This window comes from Brachycentrus maculatus, unplaced genomic scaffold, assembly GCF_059751285.1.
Source record: "Brachycentrus maculatus isolate JH-2025_06_01 unplaced genomic scaffold, ASM5975128v1 h1tg000026l, whole genome shotgun sequence".
NCBI classification, from domain to species: domain Eukaryota; kingdom Metazoa; phylum Arthropoda; class Insecta; order Trichoptera; family Brachycentridae; genus Brachycentrus; species Brachycentrus maculatus.
In genome coordinates this window covers 1316000-1342062 of record NW_028280780.1, presented here as the reverse complement: position 1 = coordinate 1342062, position 26063 = coordinate 1316000, and the positions used below count along the sequence as shown (strand labels likewise).

Below are 26063 nucleotides of genomic sequence, written 5' to 3'. Positions count from 1 at the left end.
GTTTGCAATCATAATCTGGGTTCCCTGTATTTTTATTGATAATATTTATTTATATTATATTAACATTACCCAAAAACGGTTAGTCATCAAAATGTGAAAATAATATTACTTCATATTACGTTGACAAGTTATATTACTTCTTAAATTTAGCGGGTGTTTGCAAATATTTCTATAATACATATAATGAAATTATAAAAAAATGACAATTTTTTTTATCTTCAGACATTTCTAGGTAAAATTGCATATAATTCTATAGTAAAATATGAGACATTGTCTAGAGGTTTCTACCCACAGTCTGTGATCCGATTTTTGAATACATGCATCTCTGTAACCTATAGGTGCCCATATAGGGCTGCTGATCAGCTGCATTATTGGACCGCATTTCCAAATACCTCTCACAAAATGTCTGTTTTTTCCAAAATATAAAACTTAGGTAATAAAATAAATCATATCACTTAACAGATTTAAAAAAATTGGTTTATGGGTTATAACATGTGAGAAAAAGGCAATGAGAACTCTGAGCGAGTGTTGTTCTGAGGAACATAAGGAGGAATAGGCTATAACACTTATAATATTGGAGTGTAAGTTGGGCCATTATAAGTGGTGTCGCAAAGGCTGTAACTAGATTTCAGAGTCACTTGAAATTAGGTAATAAAAAAAATACGATCTCTCCGGACAGAGATTGCATCGCATTCCAAGAACACCTAAATCTAAATTGATTTTTAAATTAGATTGTAGTCTGTAGGGTTTTAAATAATATGCTAAAGTTTACTACATATATTGATGGTGATTTAAATTTTATTAGATCTTTTATATACATACGTCAAAAAATGGAACGAATTCATAAAACCTATATCACTTCAATACAATTTGATTATGCATAAAGAAAATTATTTTCTCATTTACAAATAATTGCAACCTAATTAATAAGCATATATAATATTGGTGCAAATTACAATATATGTATTGTTTTTAAAACCCAAAATGGGTATTTTCAATAGTACAAAACTAATTACATAAATTCATAGAAATAAAAATAAAAATAATTACTCTAATGAACACTTACAATAATCCAAATTAAATAAGCAAAAAATAAATAAATAAAATAATTAAGTATGCATCATTAAATAAGCAGTTAAGTACGTCAGAAGTAAAATTATAAAAAATAAATATAATGAGTAAAAAAATATTTAAAAAATAAAATAAAATCAAAACAAAAAGGATGAATTTAAAAAACAATATTATAGCAAAACTCTTCAGTATATTTTCAAATTGAAAAATATGTCTAATTAAAAACTTTATGCTACTTTTGGTGAAGAAAAAAAGGGATTTGAATTTTAAAAATGCTCTTCTCTGTGCCCAAATGATGCATAGGGCACCGCATCAGAATGACACTGTGTTAACTTGATCGTTAATTAAATGTCGGCAAGGTGATCAGTCCTATGCTCCAGATCCGAGAGAACATATGTATTTGAAAAAATAAGACGAAAACTCTTCGTTTAATACCTCAGTATATTTGGTGGCTCTTTTTTGAAAATGTTTATATATTATTTTTAGCATTATTGTGAACAAATAATGTAAAAATATGTATATATTTCAAAGATGTATAAATAAAAATTTTGACAGATATTCATGGATGTTTCCGTTAAGTGGTTTTCTGAGTGTTTGCATGACATAAATCAGCTCGAATATTTTTTTTTCCTCTATATTTTTGGTTGGTACTTGACAATGTTATATATATATATAACATTCAAAGGAAGAGGTCCACAATAACAACGATACTTTTACAAGTCCCACGAGAAAAGGTGATGTTTGACGAGCATATCTCGAACTCCATCCTTGAGTGGTTGGCTTTGGGTTTCCTTCTTGGCCGGGAGTTCCCAGTCGGGGTTCAAATTGAAGGCAAACTGCGATAGTATGCGGAGTTCACACTTGATCTGCACCCATCCAGGGGAATTCATGAAGGACCACGGGTGATACCTGCAATATAAAAATGTCAGTTGGTTAAATCATTCTTCTTATCATCAATCAATGGTAGAGTAATCACATCTTGATGTCGAACTCTTTATTTGTGACTGATACTGTCGGTCATGAATGAACAAAAAACAATAATAAATGAGCACATGTAAGTCTATGATAAGAAGTGAAGAGAAGAAAAATATAAGTTGATGCATAAGTAACGTCGTATTTTTATGTAATCTGTGGCATATTTTTTTTACCAACTGTGTTAACAGTTGTTTTTGTATCATGTAAAGGAGGGTTTTTTTCTAAAATTTTATTCAGTTTACCGTTAGCGGCTGCGCTATATAGTAAATATAGCGCAAATATATATTTTTTTAAATATGTCATGTTTGATAGATTTGAATATGCCAATCTTTACTACTTAACCTAGGTAGGTACTGTATAATTTATTCATGCATTCATCAAACAGATAGCATTTTTTTTATTAATTGAATTTGGAACAAAATTTAGTTCAAAGCAAATGGAGTGATATTCTACTGTTTTTTCAACTATTAAAACAGTAAAATATCAAGAATAAAAGGTTTTAAATAATTTTCCAATGGGCAAATAAATAATATGTGCAAAAACTTTGAGGAAAAGGTAAGTGAGAAATGCGTGCTTTATAAATATTATTTTTTTCATTTAAGCACACTGAGCCACAGTACAGTCAGCAAATAAGTGAATACATATAATATATGATTACCATTTTTGGATAACGTCCACACATGAACAGAGCACCTCCAACCATAAATGTAAGGCTTGTTCATTTAATCCAAGACACACGAGAGATCTCAACTTGACATCCATCTGAGCGTGTGCGTTATCGTGAGACAAGTTGATAGATTGTACACATCTGTATAATAACTGTAAAAAATAAGAGAGATCACATAAATTTTATGCGTGTATTCATTACATATTTCGAATATATGTACACATTCAAAATTATAATTTTTAAAAAATACACGTGAATTAACCATGAAATAAGTAAAAACAATATCAACCATTTTTGTGTTGAGATTTCTTCTTATGTATGCTAAAATTGCTGAAGGCTTTTTTTACAAAAAAAAAATACCACTATTTCTTAAAATGTATTTTGACATGCATTTCGATGCAATCCGCATTAATTTAAAAAACCGGCATTCAAAAATGGTGCCGAATGCATCGAAATGCATGTCGAAATTGATAAGAAATGGTGGATTTTACCAAGTGAAATTTAAATTCAAAATGCAAAAATGTGACTGTCAAATCAATAATGAAATAGATTTTTTTATCACTTTTAAAGAGATTACACTTTTTTTCTATTAAATAGTAATGATACTTCTTATGCACACTGTGGCAAAGAAGTTGGAATATACTTGTCTGGGCATTAACAGGGTTAGCGACCTGTAAATTTTAAGCCATAGATGTCACCGACGACACAACATGCAGTAAATCTTTTCAATTATAACATAAAAAAATATTTACAAAATTTATTTACAATATTTTGAGTGTGTCCAAATACTTGTTCACAAAATCTGGATTATCTCCAATTACAGGAGTCATTTTCATATTATTTTTTGACATCTCATCAAAGATGAAGAAGAATATGGAAGTCTGGGCATTTACGGGGCTTACGACCGTCATAGGCTGGTATAAGTGATCACTTTACACACGTGTAACATTCACCAATTCTACCCATTATTGACAACCACACCACTCAAATTCTTGGAATTTCTATATATATGAACCAATTTAGAAACCTTGTTCATGAATTATCCCAGACTTCCATATTCTTCTTCATCTTTGATGAGATGTCAAAAAATAATATGAAAATGACTCCTGTAATTGGAGATAATCCAGATTTTGTGAACAATTATTTGGACACACTCAAAATGTTGTAAATGAATTATCTGGTCAAATTATAAGCTTAATAATAGAAATGAAAATGGTATTTTCTGGCGTTTCTCATGTGTGTGATTATAATCCAGGATTCGGATCTCACATACTAATATAAGAGTTTCTGCTTAGTAAGAAGCTTCTTTACATCTCACCAATAGATGTCTCTAGTGAAGTTCTAGTGATTCATGAACAAGGTTTCTAAATTGGTTCATATATATAGAGATTCCAAGAATTTGAGTGGTGTGGTTGTCAATAATGGGTAGAATTGGTGAATGTTACACGTGTGTAAAGTGATCACTTAAACCAGCCTATGACGGTCGTAAGCCCCGTAAATGCCCAGACTTCCATATTCTTCTTCATCTTTGATGAGATGTCAAAAAATAATACAAAATTTATTATTTTTGGTCCTTTTCATTAGGTGTGTACAAAATCAACAATATTTTTTTCAAATTTTAGTTTCTCAGATTTTAGTTTTTCAATCTGGCATTAGTGGAGAACATCAAACTACTCAGATAAAATAGCATAGGTACTTCCGATTGGTAAACATTCCAATTTCATTGTCGCTTTCATTACTTTAAGTAAAACATTTAATCACTATTGGACGAATCCGACATTGTAAACAATATCGACTTAAGTATACTTTTGGCAAAGTATTCTAGAGTAGATATTTTGATTCTCTATCTGGATGAAAAAACTTAAAGTTTTAACCGGCGACAATTTAATAATAACAAAACGAAAAAAAGTTGATGGTTTTGCGCAAAAAACCTTTTCATTCCTTGCGCCAAAGATATTTAAATTGCTGCCCATAACCATTAAGAATTTCAGTAGTGATCATGTATTTAAGAACAGTGTCCGTTGATGGTTGCTTCTCGTTGGAAGGGACAAGGTAGAAGGTGAATTAATTAAAGTCCAGGTGTAATTATTTTATAGTAAAACCATTTTACTGTAAATTGTTATTGTATCTATTATATGTAATGTATATAATCTAATAATAAAAAAATAAAAAAAATGATTGTATAGCAACATGCAAGTATTTCGGCTCAACACAGACCATGCCTAAAGAGCCGTAATACATATAATAATTTAAAAAAATGTATGTATCTATGAAATAAATAAAAAAAAATAAAAAAAATATTATTAAAAATACAAACCTCTTCGGGAGTAAGAACTTTTCCATCTTCATCCAAGCGATACGTTTTACATAACACCAGTCGGCTATAGACAGAGTTGAAGTCTTTTTCCACTTCCCTCGAAGCAGCTTCTTCGATGAAGAGCCAGGGGTGACAAGGTCCACCTGGAAACAGCGATAAAATTGTCACAAGATCAGTAAATCGCTGATTTGATATTTACAGTCAATCAAAGTCATTTTAATCACGCAATTCAAAAGAACTACATTTGCATTTTTGTCATTTAGAGATATCCTAAACTATTTTTCTTTTTATTTTATTTCAAGTATTTTAAAAATTATTATAGATGTCTCAACTCAATCTATTGTTTTTTTGTTTATTATTATATGAAGGAAGATGGAAGTCTGAGCATCTTACGACCTACGACCTGGCATTTGGCTGTCTTAAGCGATCATTTTATACACTTTATTTATTCCATCGTAGCAGTTTAATTTATATAAAAATATACCATTGTGGTCAAGAATTTTTTTTATATTTTGTGACCCCCTCTTCATCCTTCAACATCTCAAGGACACAACCCTAAAATTCACACCTAGCTTCATATACAGTATTTGAAAATGATACGTAATGCATCAAAGCACTGGTCACAGTAGGTTTGAAGAAATAGTGGTATTTACACAATAAAATTTGAATTAAAAATGTACAGTTATTACCTGAGAATGACTTTCAAATCTATTAACCGGTTCCCTGACTTGAGCAAGTTTACGCAGTTTCCAACGCCAAGCTCGCCAGGCCGGCCATACAAAATTAGCGCTTATATTTGTGCTTGTTTCTCCCAATGTCAAGCACTATTTAAAATAATTCGAAACGTGGAACAAATATGTACATATTTAACACCACACAGTATTTATATTTGCAAGTCTTCATAATATCCTTTAAATATAAAAGTAAAACCCAACAAAAAAAGATTATTTAGTTAGGTTTTACGTGATTTTTTCACTATAGTATTCATTCAATATTACCCTGGACTGTTATCTGAAGCGGAGGGCTGATTGCATTTCCTTCATGTGGAAACGATCAAGATAACACTGCGTTTATATGACGCAGTGCCCTATGCACCATTAGGGCGTGGATAAGGGTTTTATTATTATTATTAGGTTTTACTTTTTTCAAAATGTTACGGCATACCGGGAACAGTCTTACTAATATCTCGTGGCACTTAAAGCGTTGAGGAAAAATAATATCAATCCATTTTGAATTAATGTTTTACTTAGTAAATACCACTGTTTCTTAAAATCTACTGTGACACGAAACAAATCTTCAACCTTCAACGTCCCAAGGACCCAACTCTAAAATTTTGAATTAGCTTCACATAGGGTGTTTGAAAATGATGCGGAATGCATCGAAACGTGTCACAGTAGATTTTAATAAATAGTGGTATTTACTAAGTAACACTAATTAAAAATGGATGGATTTTACCACAAAGTGACTGCCGAATCAATTGATGAAAATAATATCTACCTAGGAAGGTGGGGCGCCGGATGCCGTGCGAGAGGACCTTCCGGAAGGCGGGCGCCAGGCCGCCGCGCACCAGGTGCGTGACGCGCTGCGAGACCGCGTCGTCCCCCGCCGTGCAGTAGCGCTTGCTGCGCTCGTCCAGGGGCTGCACGAAGCGCGCCGGGAACCAGCCGCGCAGGCCATTCAGCTCGCCCACCCAGCAGTGCTCGTCGCGGTGGGACAGGATCGTGATCACGTCGTTCTTGCGGAATCCCAGTTCATCGTCATCATGGCGCTCAAAATCTATATAAATAAATAAAAAAATCAAATGAACGGGCGAAAACCATTTCAGGTGATACTTATAACATTTCAATGTTAACAAATACTATTTTTTGACATCTCATCAAAGATGAAGAAGAATATGGAAGTCAGGGCATTTACGGGGCTTATTCATCTTTGATGAGATGTCAAAAAATAATATGAAAAATACTCTATAATTGGAGATAATCCAGATTTGTGTATTAAGTATGTAAGTATTTGGACACACTCAAAATGTTGTTAACAAATACTGTTTACTTTTGCCGGTGTAATTTCGAATCTCATTAGACATGGATTTTTTCCTTGTAGGTCCCATGTCAAATTTCATTCGACATTTTTTTCATCATTAGTATTATCAAGTAAAAATGCGAGCTCACATTTTTTTTTCACTTGTATTTATTACAACAGTATGTGGAGTAGAGGACAAATGAATTTTTGCCCATTGGAATGCTACCTAGATTTTTTTTTTAAATTTGGGGTCTGGAAAGGGTTAATGGTATACACAAAGTTACAAAGTGAAAAAATCACTTATATTTATTTGACCCTCCCTGGGATTTGAACCCGGGACCTCCAGAACGGTAGCCAAGCACGCTGACCATTACACTACAGAGGCGGACAAAATGATGTCTGAAAAATAAAACATTACAAATATAAATTATGCCAGTGACTTACCTAATAGAGCTTTTGCCCGCCGCTTTCTGTTGCGTGAAACATTTATGAAGTTATCGTGGTCTTTGGCATGACTGTGCATGTTATAATCTGCCACAAGTGACACTTGACCAGACAATTGGGGTTCTATTGTCAGGAAATGCCTTGAAATCTGAAATATACATGAATGAATGCATTTAAACATGATGAATCTGAATCACTGCTAAATTTAAAGTGTGGTAAGATAGTTAACTAGGTAAGATTTTATTTCAATAGTGGTTGTAAGACTTAGATAGGGGTATTTTTTATAGGCTGGTCTATCCTAGGATTTTTTTTGGAGGGAATAACATGGGGCCTTGACTACAACAAATACACATACCTGTAAAATAGCTTCTCTAAGATCAACGAGCACTTCTGTCTGTTTGACATTTTTACACTTGGCATCTTCATCCCCATCCTCATCTCCAAATAACAGCATCTGTATCATTGATTTGGTTTTTTTAACTTGCCTCCTGTAAAGGGAAAATAGATATTGCATTAAATTAATATGTTTATTTTTTATACTCATTTGGTCATATATATATGCAAATATATACAAACTAGCTGATTTAATATGGTGTGGCATTCTATTCTCTTTACCTCTGAGGGGAAGTGAGGTGATGGTTAGTTACAAAGTTAGTTTATGTACAACTATTAATAAGGGAGTATTTTTTTATCCGGAAGTGAGTTTTTGCGGACAAAACTGTATCTGGGGAGCGAGTTTTTATCCCTATTTATTTTAACTTTATTTATATCATAGTCAATGCTACAAGCACCATATTTTCTTAAGTAAAAAAATATTTACTCATCTAAACAAGATTTATTTTTAAATTAGCCATGTTTTACAGGCATCGTGGGTAAAATTGTGGGTTTTAGTGTTTAAATACAACCACAGATGGCAGTACAAGTGTCATTTTAGAAATGAATGTTACTAGGTTTTAGTTATAAGCGCAGGCATTCATGTATACCCATATTTCTTTGAGGAAAGTTTTGTTTAGGTGACCATATACGGCCCGGGCAGATTAATTACGAAAAGGAAGAGGAAAATATTAAATTACCTTGCCAAATGCTGTTTAGGTAGGTTGGCAGAAAGACCCGGATCTCCTCCCAGCATGGCACCATAGTCGGCCATCAGGTACGCCAGATGTCGTCGCCGCTGTGTGTCGATGAGGATCTGCGTCAGGTTGCCGGCGCCCATCTCGTCCGACATGGCCATCAGCTGCTCCACGTCATCCAGGCGCCCGGGAATGTCCGACAGAGAGTTGAAGATCTGGGCGGAGTTTGAGCATTTTTCTAGGTCTGGCTCCTACAACAATGCAAATGAGTGAGAAAAAACATATTAGGAAATAATCAAAAAAAAAAAAACTAACCATCACGCCGCTTCCCCGCAGGGGTAGGCAGAGAGAATAGAGCGCCACACCACTCTGTCCTTGCAAACATTCTTCGCCTCTTCCACGTTCATGCATCTCCTCATACATACCCGCCGATTGTTACGACTCCTAACCTGACCACTTTCAAGTATTTGGCATACCTGATCGTGCCATGTTTTTCTCGGTCTTCCTCTGCTTCTTTTCCCGCTAACATTCGCCTCATAAATTTGTTTTACCGTTCTTTCCTCACTCATTCGTTCTACATGTCCAAACCATCTCAACACACCTTTCTTAATTTTATCGATAATGCTTATCTCAGCTTTGCATTCCTTCCTTATTTCACTATTCGCACATCTATCATACATCGTTTTGTTACACATTCTTCTGAGAGATCGCATTTCGACTGCATTCAGTCTACTTTCATCCTTCTTTTGCCAACTCCATGTTTCACTTCCATACATTAGAGTTGGAACCAGGACTCCGTTGTGCACTGCCAGTTTAGCTTCCGCTGATAGGTTTTTATTTGCTATAACTGATTTCAGTGCACCGTTCACTTTGTTCCCAGCATTCACTCTCCTTTCTATCATCATCATCATCAGCCTGTGTCCGTCCACTGTTGAACGTAGGCCTCCCGCATGAGTCTCCATCTTCTTCGATCCTCCGCCTTTCGCATCCAGGTCACTCCCGCTATTCTTCTTATATCGTCAGTCCATCTTGTAGGGGGTCGGCCGATGCTTCGTTTGCCAGTTCTTGGGCGCCATTCCAATACTTTTCTTCCCCATCGACCGTCGTCTCTTCGACAGATATGTCCTGCCCATTGCCACTTGAGTGTGCCTATTCGTTGGGTAGCATCCACTACTTGAGTTCTTCTGCGTATTTCCTCGTTTCGGATTCTATCTTTTAGCGATATTCCGAGCATGGATCTCTCCATAGCACGCTGGGTGACTTTTATTTTATGAGTAAGACTTGCTGTTAGGTTCCACGTCTCTGCGCCGTAAGTTAATACAGGGAGGATGCATTGGTTAAATGCCTTAGTTTTTAGACATTGCGGAATTTTCGCTTTAAAAATGTACTTTAGTTTTCCAAATGCTGCCCATCCCAGTTGTATGCGCCTGTCGATTTCTTTTGAGAAGTTATTTCGCCCAAGTTGTATTACTTGTCCCAGATAGGTATAGTCGTTTACAACCTCTATTTGTGTTCCTCCAATGGAAATAGGGTCAAAGGTCTGGGAAATATGACTATTGATCATGGCTTTTGTTTTATCCATGTTCATTTTCAGACCAATTTTATTCGATACTTCATTAAGGTCGTAGAGCATGTCTTGAAGCTTGTCGGGTGATTCGGCTATTAGCACTATGTCATCTGCAAATCGGAGGTGAGAAATGTACTCTCCGTTAATATTTATTCCACGTTTCGTCCAGGACAGCAGTTTAAAGATATCTTCTAGGGCGTTTGTAAAGAGTTTTGGAGATATGACATCTCCTTGTCTAACACCTTTGTTTATAGATATATTGTTGGTGCTATCATGGAGCTGGACCATCATTGTTGCAGATTTGTATAGAGATTTTATTATCTCTATATACCGATAATCTATTTTGCAGCGTTGTAGTGAATCTAGTACTGCCCATGTCTCGATTGAGTCAAATGCCTTTTCATAGTCTACAAAGGCAAGGCAGAGTGGCTGATTATATTCTTCGGTTTTCTGTATGATCTGTCTTAGCGTGTGGATATGATCGATAGTACTAAAGCCTTTCCTAAATCCGGCTTGCTCTCGAGGTTGGAATTCATCAAATCGACCCGTAAGCCTATTTGTTAAAATTCTGGAGAATACTTTATATACATGGGAAAGAAGGGAAATGGGTCGGTAGTTTTTGAGTAGTGATTTATCCCCTTTTTTGTGGAACAATATCACAATACTCGTACTCCATGTCGCCGGGGTTTCTCCATGTTCTATTACCTTGTTGAATAGTTTTTTAAGCTCTTTCAACAGAGGGGTTCCTCCTACTTTCAGGAGCTCAGATGTAATTCCGTCTTCTCCAGGGGCTTTGTTGTTTTTAAGTTGTTTTAGGGCCGATTTAATTTCGAATATACTTATATCTGGGATGTCTTCAGACCAGTGCTTTGTGAGAGTAGCCCTCTTGTCGTCCGCAGCTCTGTCAATAGGACTTGGTATCGTAGATGAATACAATAACCCATAGAAATGTTCTATTTCCTTCAGTATATCATTAAGATTTGTTGTTATCTTCCCATCGTGTGTCTTTAGTTTGGAAAGTTGGGCCTGTCCTATAGAGGTGTGTCTGCTAAATGCATTTGACCCTCGGCCTTGTGCAACAATCTCCATGATATACTGTGTGTTTGAACGACGAATGTCAAATCTCATGGATTTTTTCACTTTTTTGTTCAGGGTATTGTAGTCTTGGATGCTTCTGCTTTTACGACGTTCGTCCATGAGAGCTATCGTTTTGTCTGAGAGTTTTGACCCTTTTTTCTTTTTGCACTGCTTTATGACTTTTTTGGCAGTTCTCCTTTCTATATCTTTATCAATCTTTCCATCCCTAGAAAACATACTACCCAAATACACGAAATCATCTACCTGTTCCAGAATCTCTCCGTCTACCAATATTTCACATTCAGATCTGCATTCTTCTCTTTCAAAAACCATAATCTTGGATTTGCTAACATTCATCAATAAGTCACTTTCCTTGCACACATTATACACTTTTGTCACCAACGCCTGCAGGTCTTCTCTGTTATCGGCAAGAAGAACAGCATCGTCAGCATACAAAAGGCAACAGACAGTCAAATTATTCATTCTGGCTCCAACATTTAAATCTTTCAGTTCTTTCATGCAATTATCCATGTATAGGTTAAACAGCCACGGTGACATTACACATCCCTGCTTAACACCTTTAGAGATGCTAAGCCAGGATGAAAATGAACCACTTACCCTTATGCATGCAGTGCTATCCTCGTACAAGGATGCTATGCCTTGGATAAGTTTACTGCTTACCCCATACTCAGATAACACCTTCCATAGCTTCGTTCTATCAACTCGGTCATACGCTTTCTGCAAATCCACAAAAGCACAGAAAAGCTTTTGGTTTTTGGCCAAAAACTTTTCAGTAATGTTGCGCAAGGCAAAAATTTGATCCGTACATCCTCTCCCATTCATAAATCCACTCTGGACATCCCACACTTTGTCCTTTGTTATGGTTCTCACTCTTTCAATAAGGATTCGACCATACATCTTGCCAACAGCACTCAATAGACTGATTGCTCTATAGTTCCCACATTCCACCCTAGAACCTTTACCCTTGTAGAGAGGCATTATAACTGCCCTTCTCCAATCCACCGGAGTATAACTCTCCTCCAGACAACGGTTAAAGAGCCTATGCAACCATGTGAGAACTATTTCGCCACCATTCTTGACGTATTCTGCGGCAAAATTGTCGAATCCTAGAGCCTTTCCATTTTTCAAAGATTTAGTGGCATTCTTAATTTCTTCCATACTTATCTCTCTTGAAACATCATTCACACATATTCGGGGAAATGTACTTACGTCACTAACGTTATTAATCGTATGTGTTTCATACACCTCCTCGAAATACTCTTTCCATCTCTCTTTTATATCTTTTTCATTCGTCACCATTTTTCCATCTTTCGCTGCAATCGATTTCGTACATCCATTCAAGCTTAGACTTCGGGAGTTTTTGACTTCTTTCCAGAAAATTTTTATATTTTCTTGGAAATTTTTTGTCATTTTTACTCCTTCATCCTTCCTCAACAAACGTTTTCGTTCACTCACCCCTTGCTTAACTTTCATTTTACAATCCTTGTATACTTTTTTAACCGATTCATACTCAGCGGAGCTTTTATTCCTCACTGCCAAACACTTTAACCACGCATTCTTCTTCTCTTTCACTAAATCTTTAACATCATCATCCCACCACGCATCGCCTTTTTTCCTTCCTTGTACCGCTGTACCACACACTACCTTTGCGGATTCACACACACTACCTTTCAGATGTTCCCACATTTCATTTATACTAAGTTCATTTACATCTTCCGCAATCAACCTGTTGCATACGTCTGTTTCAAACTTAACTCTTATGTCATCATTCTGTAGCTTTTCTACTTTGACTCTAGAAGGAGCCGCCACCTTGTTCGTTTTGGCCCTCCACCCTTGTAACAGAATCACTTTTGAAACCACCAAAAAGTGATCTGTTTCCATTTCGGCCCCCCTGAACACTCTTGTGTCTACTGTGGCGGATCTCAATCTAGAGTCAATGACGACATAATCGATAATAGACCTTTCTTCACATCTCTCCCAAGTATATTGATGGATTCCCTTGTGTGCAAAAAAAGTATTTGACACAAAGAGATTCCATTCCAGACACACCTCTAGCAATCTTTTCCCATTATCATTCACTCTCGCATCTCCATACAAACCGAGCGCTGATTCAAAACCGTCTCTCCTTGTACCAACCCAGCCATTCAAATCACCGGCCAGAATTACCTTTTCATTATTCATTTTTCCATTCATCACACTCATTACATTCAACCAAAACTCATCCTTCTCAGACTCGCTGTCGGAGTTGACGGGGGCATATCCTATTAAAACAAGTAGCTTTGTTAACCCGACTTTGAATCTGACAAACATGAGTCTTGCGTTGACGAACACATACTCTTTCATACATTCTACCATCCTGGGTGATAGAAACGCGGCGACGCCCCGACAAGCTCTATCTGACTCCGGGAGTCCAGACCAGAGAATCAAAGTGCCGTCACGTTCCATCGATCCACTACCTTTTTTCCAGCTTTCAGTCACACATAACAAATCCAAACACTTACTTTCCATTACATCACACAGTTCATTCATTTTTTCATCCATACGTCCTCTTACATTCCACGTAGCAATCCTGCATTCATGCGCTATCCTCTTCTTTGCGCCTCCACGGGAAAAGCGGCCAGCTGGGTGGCGAACCTCAACGTGGCCATTTATGGGCATTTTCCCGCATTCCACAACTTACTAACTATTATATACTACATACTAATTGAGTCACAGCACACACACAAACACCACTGGGTAATACCCTGTCACTAAAACCGAAAACGAAACACTTCCAGGAAACACAGAGCACTGTAATGACGGGTAAAACCCGTACTAATCGTAACGCGGGTGAAACCCGGAGCGTATCGGCACGCGACTGTTCCCTTCGGCGGTCAGTGAGCGACTCCAAATAATCAATACATTTGTAAATTCGGTCTATTAACACATTGTTTGCGGGAAAAGCTTAAAACCGTCTTTTATATACTGTCAGTAGAGAGCCGAAGACGCTTAAAAACGTTCTATTTGCTTACTTTTGGTAGAGCACGGGAGATGCCAAAAAACATTGTCTAGATTGGAATTAGGTTTGCAGTTACTTGTGATTAGTATACTGAGGGTCGGGCTGCAGGCTGTTTGAGTATAATTAGGGTCAGCGTTGATGGAAAAAACTGCCCGAAAATAATGTGTTATTTTTTTAATTCGCAAGCAATATCTGCATATAATAAGCCATTGGATTTTTCCCTATACACATTTAAAAATTTCGTTTTGAATGACACCGTTGCTTGAAAAATATGTTTTAAGACCCATGATATACTTTATTGCGATCTATCTGTGCATTTGATGCAGTAAACCCTTTGATACTGGTAATGCCCAGCACCTTTTTACAAATGATGGAACTGCTGACGGTAACATTGCTAGCTACCAATCTTTTAATATCTCTTTCAGTTTGTTGTACTGTGACAACTTATCATCAAGCGTGCGTAACTCACAAATTTGGAATATTTTCAAAATTCTAAAATACATATATAGGAACTGAAATAATTATATGGAATTGGCAGAAATCATTAAATGTACTCATGTAATATAATGACATATACTCCAGGTTTCACTATCCATACATATCGCTCACTCCTTTCAAGAACGTCATAAATCAAAAATCGTCAATTTTCAGTTCTGCATGTTTTTGGAATGCCCAGAAAATGTACTATATCCCAGCAAAAGAGGCATATTTTTAACTTAATATTTACCCGCTACAGGACAGAAAGTGTTGTTTTTGTATTTTGTGGAAAAGGTATTGTTTAATTTTTTTTTTTTAATATACTAAATATTTTTCAAATGGAGAAAAAACCTTCAGGTTTTACTTAAAAATATCTGTTGCACGGTAAAAAGTTCAGTAAGTGGCTTGATATTTATTTTTAAAACATTGTATTATATTTTTAAACTTTAAAAACGTTCTCCTGAAAAATAAAGTTTTTTGATTTATGACGTTCTTGAAAGGAGTGAGCGATATGTCGGACATACTAGTATTTTTATTTACCTTAATTTTTAGCATTGCGAGAGTGACTTGAAATAATACAATGGAGCCATCGAGAAAGAAGAGATCCCATATCCTCAGCAATATTTTCATATGTACAACATTGGCAAACAGCGTCAGGAACCAGTGGATTGTTATCAGTGAAAGTTCAATATCATGGGAAATCAATACTTGATCCATTGCAGTGAGGTAGTTTGATATTAAACTTCTGACAACCCTTTGATCAGCCTGAATCCCTGTAAAAAATATATATCTTAGAAAATAACAACAACGAAAACCCTTGTGCTAATGCAAAAACAGTAAAAAAATTGTCAAGTATATATGAAAACTAGTTTACAAAACTAGCATTATAGGCCATAAGAAGTCAATGGTCACATTTCTTTCTTTGTTATTTTTAATCATAATAATTTTTTTAAGAAAAAAAATTGTGTATTTATATTACTTGTATAAATATTATGTAACTGCAATAATACATATTTTTTTTATATATAATTCACCATTCGAAATTTTTAAATATTTTAAAAATAAATGTAAAAAGTGTGAACAAAAATAACTAGACACTGACTATAACACTCTTAAAGGGTGAGAAGCCATAAAAGAATAATAATAATTTATATTAAAAATATATTTGTATATACAGTGTAAATAGGTTTTGACCTAAAATTGCTCAAGTGATGAGCGATTAGCTTAATTTTTTAATAATAATGACTTCTTATACATAATTTTTCAATTTGATTTTTGAATTAGATCACTTAAAGCTAAACACGCCAATAAGATATGAGAATAAAGAATAAACAATATTTTCGAGAAATTGGTATAAAAACTTAAGCTGGAAAGAAATATGGCCTAAGAAAAGTATTGAGTAACATCCCAATGGGGTAGCTAAAAAAAATTATTATTACGCATTAGGAACATCTATACTGGATACCAGATTAAAATGTATAAAAGAAAAAATGTTAAGTTTATTAAATAGTAATTGATAGCGTTATATTATTACCAAGAAGATTTGGAGAATAGTAAGATGCGGGTAACAAATCTTCCACAATAGTCGCCAGCATCCAAAAAGCATCTTCTTCTTCCAACAGCAGCAATAAAGAAGCTGCAATAATGCCTATACCTTGGCAATACCTACAATCAGAAGGGTAATTAAGTTAATTCAATCTTATCAATAATATTTCTTTACTTTGCTGACAAATTGCAATTCACGCTTACCCAATTTCAGGGTATAACCAGGCTAAGCCTCTGAGGACTCTTCTCAGACGTGGAATTCCTGTACTGGTGAGATGTGAGAAGCAGGCATTAGTTGGGAGTGTTTTCACAAGATCTTTTTCTATCTGCTTGGACGTCATGAGATTATCGTCACTGGAGGCTTTCTCTATGTCCTTGTAAGATACATCTGACTGATTTTTCTTCTGAAGTGCACCTGATAAATAAAAAGCAAAGTCTATTTTGTATTTTAAAAGCATTATTTACTTTGTGGTATGGTATATAAAACTCTCTTTATCATTCATCTTTAACTTTGCGTAATACCACTCGAAAATTCTGATTCATGATTACCGGATTCAGCATAATCATTATCTCATCAGATCATATAGATTGTCTATAGAGACTAGTGGAGTATAATGAATAATAAAATGATAAGGAGAGTGTTAAAAAGTAGTATTTTTAGAGAAATGTGTAGTAAAACAATGTACAATACTGCCATATAGAACCTAAAGATTAGTAGCATTTACTAGATATTTAGGAGAATAACTCAAAGAGGTATTCCAACAAGAATACAGCAAATATTGACATTATTTTTAGGATTTTTACGATCTAGCATTATGTATGAATTAAATAAAAACTAAAAATATAATTTTACCTGATAGTCTCATCCACATTTGAGGTCTAAGTGAGTGTGGAATACCCTGCTTAACCATGCCCCTAAGTTTCTCTGTTTTCGGGAGACATCCATCAGCATTCTCCGATGCTATGTCTATTTGCTTATTTGAAAATTCTATATGCGCTACCCATTGCAATCTGAAACATCATCAGAATTATTAATGAGAATGTCAATAGAAAAAACATTAGAAATAATGCAGTAATATCTTACTTCAGTTATTATAAAGGTAATCCTAAAATGTATATTAAAAAAAATATTATTATAGTCAGATCCCTAAGTCAGTGTACCTATATCTTATACACTGTATTTTTGGCTGCAGTTTTCTTCTAACTGGGAAGCATTTAAGCAGTTAATTTGGTTGACAATAGTGGAATTGATAGGTTAGGAAAATTATTCCAGCTTTAATTAATTCTAATGGAAAGGGAGTCATATTTTTAATTTGGGTGGAATTAGTGCTTGTGTAATGTTGGTACACCTTTTTTAGGGGGGAATTAAAGTAAAAATTTAGGATCTTATGATAAAAATAATAATGTTTTTATAAAATATAAAGCGCCATTTTCCCGAAATATCCTCTCAAGGGTGCTTTATAATTTTCTCATTTACTATATCTTATGCTATGTATTATGTACATGAAATATAATTATAATCTTAATGTGGGATCTAAATGCTGATCTAAATATTATTAATAAATTATACTCCACTGAAAAAAAGGAGAAATATTGCTTGAAGGAAGAAGGCTTAAAATTTATAATTTAATTCAAATTTAAATTTTATTGAAAGGATAGGAGATTTGAAAAAGATGAGTCTTCAGTTGTGATCAAAACTGTTTGGGATTTTGGGTTATCTTCAAATGAGAAGGCAAACGGTTACAGGCAGCAAGGCTTGCCACTTTTAAGGCTCGGTGCTGGGTTAGAATCTGAGTTCAGAGAGTTTTCCTCTACTTGACTCGGAAGCCGACCAAGTGAAGATTGCCTAGAGTTAATATTCTTTCACACAAAGGTCCGGTAGATCTTGTACGTTGAAAATACCTGTGCTGGTCATCTTCCACAAATGCGTTGGCGAGTAATTTACTGGAATTCTGCTCAGGGCCGTCTTCCTCCTCTACACGGAAACCAAACTCATCAAACTGGTAATCTGGTGGTTCATTAGCTGCTTCAGCCTGCAATAAAACAATTATTCAAATAATTTGAAAAAAAATCAGAAAGAATAATCAATCACTTTGCTTTTTTTCAGTTACGGAGTGTCAGAATAGGTAAGCTATTGCAAATAATTTTTCATCGACTTGTTTGGTGCCTTAAGTGAGTTTACTTGTAGCTGTGGGGCCGGCCATACAAACACTCAGTTTTAAGTCTCTTAATCATTTCTAGTACGAATTTGAATAATCTAAAATATGGAACATATAGAGACATCTATTGGGATAATGAATGAACACTATTAATGATATTACAGTTTATTGATATTATCGATTTAACAGTGATTTACCTAAAAGCTTCACATGACAGCTGACATGTGGCTCTAATACAGTATTGTTAGTTTTCCTGTATTAACATTTTACATATAACATTGAGATAAAAATAAACTTGATAGAGTTATAAACAAATTTAAACATTTCAGTTTGGTGCTAAATCGATTTATGAAACGAAATACTTGATACGCCATAGTTGTCTGCTTTAAAATATAACAAAATTTATAGACAATTTAAGTATATAAAGAATAAATAGATTAACAACAACGTTTATTATCAAATTCGGATCATTCTGCAATTAACATCATCGAAAAAAATAACATATAACATCTTTATTTGAGACACTAGCAAACATGTTTTAAATGGAGCACTTTTGGACTAAGACTGAAATTATGGAATACAATGCAGTATTTTGCCTACCTCTGGCTGGCTTAGTTTAGCCAGAAGATTCTGCGGCCACATGCTGGGTGTTAGGGCTGAAAATGGACCACCAGGAGACGGGCGAAGCTTCTCGGATAAATGTAAACCTTCCACCATATCCGCGAAGTCTTCGGGATCATCTTCAGACATAGCAGCATGTATTTTACGCTACGAAAGATATGATATATTATAATTTACATCTAATCAACCACCAGTTCACAAAAAACCACAGCATTCTATGTCACAAACAGGAATTGTATCTTTATTATATTGTGTACAAACGCAGCATATTGAACAACTTACATCATGGTCAACTTTCCCGACGTATCCTTCGTGATCTCGGGATGTAAACAAAGATTTTGCTCGTTCCATTGTTAATTTAAATATTAAACTAGGATAAATTACGATTTAGAGAGCCATTTAATTATCCTAAACACAAATTTTCAGATCTTTTTAAATGAAAGCATCTGACAGGTGACAGATGTGGATAACGTCATGGAATAATGTTACTTGGGGTAAAAACACGAACCTTGAAAGTACTTACTCCAAAGAATTTTGAAGCTTGGCAATAAACATTGAAATGGCGGAATTTTTGAAAGCTATACATAAAAATGCACGATTTCATCACGATAATTTCCTAATTTTGAATGAAAAACATAGTTTTTTATTCGAATTTTAAAATTTGTTTATTTGTCTTTTATGTAAGAAAAAATAGACCATTCGAAAACTGTGGATGATATGGTAATATCCAATAAAGTAACGTGACAAAGTTATAAAAGATAAGATCAAAAGGTTTTTTGTATTAATATAAAAACTCACTTTTATAATACGCCCATAATAGCTTAAAATTATAACTTTAAAAATAAATACTTAGATAATCCCACATTCATCGTGTGTGTATATTTTTTAAAATGTAATTATATAAACATTCCTAAACGGCTGGTTATAAATATTTTTGTTTGTTTTCACAAGCACTAATCCGTATAAGATACAAACCCTGATTTGTATCACCAGTATGTTTTTGGTTGGTTGTAAGATATAGCAATATACATTTCTGCACAAGAACTTTCATAAAATAAAAACGAAATGTTGGCAGCGTTCTCAATTATTTTCTTACTTTTTAACAGATTATAGAATGCACTACTATGTACTCCGATAAGTAGGTACTTCAGCAAACAGATTACAGCTCACGCATCATTCAATTATGCATATTAGGTGCACATAGGATTTAACAATACATTCCAAGCAAGTTATTCAGAACGGATTAATAAATTATGTGCATTATGCACATGTCTCTGTCTGATATCTTCAATTTGACACCTCTTTAATTTGATACCAAAGGGCATCCGAGGGTCATCGGTGAGAACATGAACTTTCGCAGTTATCATGCCATTCACAATACAGTTCTTAACCCTTAAAAACTAACCTTATTTTTTTAAACACAAAATACTAATCAAATAATTTGCTTTTTTGAATACAAATTCAGTAATAGTAACTTTAACCTCAATCTGCGTATGACGGTTGCACGATGTTATATTTCCAGTGCTTCTTTGTGATGATGAAAGCTGAACTCTCACCTTATGTACCACAAGAAAGATGGAACCTTTCTTAATGTGGTGGTATAGAAGAATTACCAAAAAATCAAAGATTTAGGGAGTCGAAAACTGAAATGTTTTAAGACATTACAAAAGCTAAATATGTTGTATTTTATAAACAAGTACAATAAATTCTGCCTATCTTAGAACAGGTATTTACTATAACTTGTGAGAGTAGACAGAGAATTTTACTTCAGCTGTTGCAAAGAGAACATATTTTATTATTTATAAACGTCGATTTTCGGTACAAAACTGAAGAAGTACAGGAAAAGAGAGAGAATTTATGGACACTATAAAGAAAAAAAAGCTGAATAATTATTTCGGTCATTTATTGAGAGGAGAGGAATCTAAAGTAATACACATTGATAAGGGAAAGTAAAAGGTAAATACTGCATAGGAAGAAGACGTTCATATATCCTGGCTTTTAAACTTGAGAGTGGTTCCATAGTAGCGCTAATTCGATGTTAAAGCGACTGCAAACAAAGTAAAAATGCCATGATAATTGCCAGCCTTCATCGTGGAGAGGAAGATATTAAAAAATATATATATATTCAAGAATGCAGGCATACGACGACATCTTTCTGATACATTTTTTAAGTAAAATAATCAAGCATTGAAAAAAATTCATATTTTGATTATTGTCTCCCAGATTATCTAAATGCATCTATTTTAGTAACGGTTCGTTCTAAGATTTTTTTTAATGTTTTTCTCAAGATGCACAGAAATAGAACGAGTGCGTAAATCCGGAAACGTAATCGGATTTTCACAAAAACATATATTTAAAAAAAAAAATTTTCATGAGTTCTCCAAGCAAGGGTTAAAACAAACCCGTGGCGACTTACCAGCAATTGGCCAGAAAATCGATCAATTTTCCATTGAGTTCCTGACAAAGAGTGATAAATTGTTTAACGACATCAATTTGGGATGTTAAACCCACTGTAGTAGGTACCATCGTAGGACTTTAGCGAGTGTTGATCCGAATATTGTGATACATTACGTGTGTTTGTATTATATGTATAGTAAAATCCTGTTATTCGTTCGCTTCTCTATTCGCATTATTTCAGTTGTGGTCTTGTGTCCAATCCAAGCCAATTCAAATAATGCTATAAATTTTATACACATTCATACAGCTCATTATACAATGCTGGTTAGAAAATGTGTCGGGTTGTGGTCCCGTAGTTAGTGTCGCGGACTATTAAGTCAGAGTTTCTCGGTTCGAACCCACTCTACCACAATTTGATACCTATTTCTAATAATGAGCCTCTTAGGCCCACAGAAATAGTATGAAATTGAAATATTTGTGTTAATAATAAAAACACAAATAATTCGCTTTAAATTAAAGAATTGATAAATAAAAAAAATTAAAATAAGTCACCAAAATGTAATATCAAAAAATTGGAATGGTCATTAAGACTATCAGCTTGTCCATTGTTTATGCTTTTTAATCGTTTAATTAAAAAAATACATGATTATTTAAATAAACCATGATTACGACATTAAAAATTATGAATCTATATTTTGACTCCTTAGGCACAGCCTGTGTTAAACTGAAATATTTAAAACTTGAATACAATACCATACCTTTATCGTTTTAAAAATACTATAATTATAAAAACTATATAATACTATAAAAAATAGTTAGGTATACAAATTGTCAGAAATACATATAAAATTCATTATTATTAAATAGGTATATTTGTATTATGATTTTTTATGCAAACATTGATTCGGTATCCATTTCATACGACTCGCAATTCGAACAGTCTGGAACGAATAACGAAATTTTACCGTAAGTGCTCACATATAACGTATTATAAATGCAATATGGCCACAAATTCTAAAGTAGATAAATTATTTGAATTTCTGATATATTTATTGTTAGGTACCTATTTCTCTATTTCGTACGTTCAATTTTTTGCCTGATTGTAATGAAACAAATATAAATTATTTATTTTTCTTTTGACCCTTATCACTATCAAGTAGTGCATAGGGCAGCAAATTAAATCTGTTTGTATTAAAGCAGTGTGATCGGTCCTACGCTCCAGACTATTGGATTAAGGAGTGGAAACAGTTGACATTACTACTTTTTGCGAAAGGAAAATAAATGAAGGAAGAATAGTAGGTTTTATGGGAGAAGGAAAAGGGGAATAGCAGCAATGGATACGGCACTTGATGTCGCATATTCGGAGTCGTACATGCTTATGTATGAATGTGCTTAAAAATATAAATCAACACCTGGGTAGTATTTGCAGCATGAATCCTTTAATGAATACATTATTCACAAAAGTCGGACACAATCCAAAAAAAAAAAAAATCAAGTACATTTGAAAAAAAAAAAACAATGAACAAGCTTGAATCACCTGCGTAAATTTTAATGAAATAAAATGCACTTATTATTTTTGTTGTTTGAAAACCAATAAGACCCACATTTTCCAGTGTCTGTAATAAGGTTCACGCTTCAAAAAGATTTTTCTCATAAATACACAGAGTTGAAGAGTCTTCTTCTTCTTCTAACCCTTATCTGCACCCAATGGTGTTATCTTGATTGTTACTTGCATGAAGGCAAGGTGATCACTCCTGGCTTTAGGGACCCGTCCAGGGTAATATTAAATAAATATTCCAGTCTAAAATCACTTATATTTATTTTCACTCCCCCCTGGGAATCAAACCCGGGATCTTCCTACCCAGCACGGTAGTTAAACATACTGTCCATTACACCACGGAGGCGGATAATTGTGCTGAAGCCGCACTAAAAGGTTAAAGACCCGCACGTGGCTCCGGAGCCATACCTCATTAAACATTAACATTATGTAACTAATCATTAAAATAAAAAAAATATTACAAATTATTGTTTTTCAATTGCGTAGGTATTGCATTCACAAAGCGCTACTGTCTTTGATTAGGTACGTACTAAAGTATGTAGGTAGTTACATTAAGTATGTAGGTATCCCTATATAAAGAGTTAAGATCCTGAAGGATTTGTTTCATTTGATTTGTTAGCTCGTGGGTCGATTTTTGTGGTACGATTTTTCCGTCGTTAAAAATGAATTCTCTTTGCTTCGTATTTGCTGTTTCCTGTTTGATTGCAGTTCACGTAAGTTTTTACAAGTAGTTTTTTTTTTAATTATAATTATGTTCTGAGAATTTTGTACAATAGTAATTTCAGTGTGCTTCATGGTAACTAATGATAGGGTTTTATGTAACCACTTTTTTTTACAGAGGATAAATATATAGTAGGTACGTACTAAATATCCATGATTTATTTTTAAGTGATTTTCAGTATATTTATATGTAATATATATATATATATATATATATATATATATATATATATATATATATATATATATATATATATATATATATATATATATATATATATATATATATATATATATATATATATATATATATATATATATATATATATATATATATATATATATATATATATATATATATATATATATATATATATGTATATATATATATATATATACATATATATATATATATATATATATATATATATATATATATATATATATATATATATATATATATATATATATATATATATATATATATATATATATATATATATATATTATTTACGTATCCCAAATCGCTAAGTAAAATGTGCAGACCTCTTAGGTTCGTATAACGGATACATTATATTATTCTTCTTATAATCCATATTCGCACACAATGGTGCATAGAGAACTGCATCGTATAGAAGCAATGTTTTATTGATCGTTACGCGAAGACAAGAGGATCAGTCCTGCGCTTCATGTATCAGTCCTGGGTAATATTAAATAAATATTAGTATTTAATAAAATGACAACTATATAGTTTTTTCTACATATATTTTATTTGACTAGTGACTGGGTTTCATCGTTACCGGTATCGTCAAACTGGCCTAGCTGGTCATCACCAGTGATAAGTGTTCACAAAAACGTTTTTGTGATCACCTGTTCATAAAAACATCTGTAGTTTTCGAAACTAGTCGTGTGGAATAAAACTCAATCAGTGGTCTAATATAAGTGTTTAATTTTTTATACTCCAAATGGATCGGTCACGTGTTGCGACATGAGGGTTTCCTGTACCTGATAATAGGGATTTCGCAAAATAGACTGGAGTGGCGAAGGATGTGTCATTTATTGCTGTAGACCAATCCACAGGATTAAGACCACAGATTTTTTAAAAATTATAATTATGTTAATATGTTATTTTTTTCATATTTTCAGGGTCTCACCGATGAGCAGCTGGAAAAATTGCGTAAACATCAAGTGGAATGTCTCACGGAGTCTGATGTGGACATGGGCGCACTGCAGAAGCTGAAGCTGGGAGACTACAAGGTGGAGGACGAGTCCGTGAAGAAGTTCGCGCTGTGCATGCTCATCAAGTCGGAGCTGATGACCAAGGAGGGCAAGTTCAAGAAGGACGTCGCTCTGGCCAAGGTGCCCGTGGAGGCGGACAGAGCCCTGGTCGAGGCCATCATCGACGCGTGCCTGGCCAACAAGGGAAACACTCCGGAGCAGTCGGCGTGGAATTACGTCAGATGCTACCACGAGAAGAACCCCAAGCACTCCTTGCTCTGAGCAAACAGTCGACAAACTTACCGATCCATATCATACAAACAAGGGGAACATCAGATTTGAAGAATTCAGAGGCAAATAATTTCAAAATTTTGTTCAATATGCATTATTATAAACCGTCTTACCATCATTAATAAAAGTATACATGACTACTTTTTTTCTTTTATTTAATGTAATAATTATAAGGCTCTGTGGATTTATCTACCAAGCATTTACACATGTAACAGTCTCCTTATCATTCATCGTTCTTTTTGTGTAATACTACTTTAAAAAACACTACTTTGTGACTGCCAGTTTCGGAATAATCATTCCATCATCAGGTCAAATCTAGATTAAAATGAAATTGTTACAATCTGACATTTATACATAATACTGCAAAAAGTAAAAAATGAATGATAAGTAGAGTGTCACACCACAAAATTAACAATGCTTTTAATTTACAAAATATATTTACACATGTATATGTATATTTTGACATCTCAGCATAGATGAAAAAGAATATGTATGTCTGGGTATTTATAGAGCTTATGACCTATCATGGGCTGGTTAAGTGATCACTTTACACAGTGCAACATTCACAATTCTACCCATAAAATTAATGATTTATGTAGGAGTTCCAAATATTGAAAATTGTGGTTGTCAATCATGGTTGTCAATCGCACTACACAAATTTTCGGAACTCATAGATTTATTGATCGATATATCTATAGTATGTGGGATAGAAGTTATTTATGTGGGATCTACATTTTTATTACTTATTTTGGGGTGATATAACAAATATAATAAAAAAGGACTTAGAGCAGTTTATCATTAATCTAAATATTTAAAAAAAATAAAGTCGTCGGTTTTAAATTTATGGGAAA

The 26063-nt window shown here is 34.0% G+C and overlaps 2 protein-coding genes across 3 annotated transcripts; one reads left to right on the top strand and one right to left on the bottom strand.

The window, feature by feature from the left end:
• Positions 1–1537: 1537 nt before the first annotated feature.
• LOC148313016 (small G protein signaling modulator 3 homolog) lies at positions 1538–19472 on the bottom strand. Its single transcript, XM_088269859.1, has 14 exons — positions 19311–19472; positions 19008–19175; positions 18151–18281; positions 17102–17259; positions 16453–16663; positions 16238–16368; positions 15244–15476; positions 8567–8814; positions 7849–7981; positions 7494–7641; positions 6528–6806; positions 5031–5173; positions 2705–2865; positions 1538–1980 (listed from the first exon to the last, which is right to left on the bottom strand). The coding sequence occupies exons 1-14, from the start codon at positions 19377–19379 to the stop codon at positions 1785–1787; spliced, it is 2409 nt and encodes an 802-aa protein (XP_088125985.1). The 5' UTR covers positions 19380–19472; the 3' UTR covers positions 1538–1784.
• Positions 19473–20521: 1049 nt separating this feature from the next.
• LOC148313015 (B2 protein-like) lies at positions 20522–25352 on the top strand. Of its 2 annotated transcripts, none has more exons than XM_088269829.1 (2): positions 20522–20551; positions 24850–25352. In XM_088269829.1, the coding sequence occupies exons 1-2, from the start codon at positions 20522–20524 to the stop codon at positions 25201–25203; spliced, it is 384 nt and encodes a 127-aa protein (XP_088125955.1). In that variant the 3' UTR covers positions 25204–25352. The 2 variants fall into 2 exon arrangements, with proteins under 2 accessions (XP_088125955.1, XP_088125946.1); XM_088269820.1 differs by lacking the exon at positions 20522–20551 and adding an exon at positions 23584–23696.
• Positions 25353–26063: the final 711 nt, after the last annotated feature.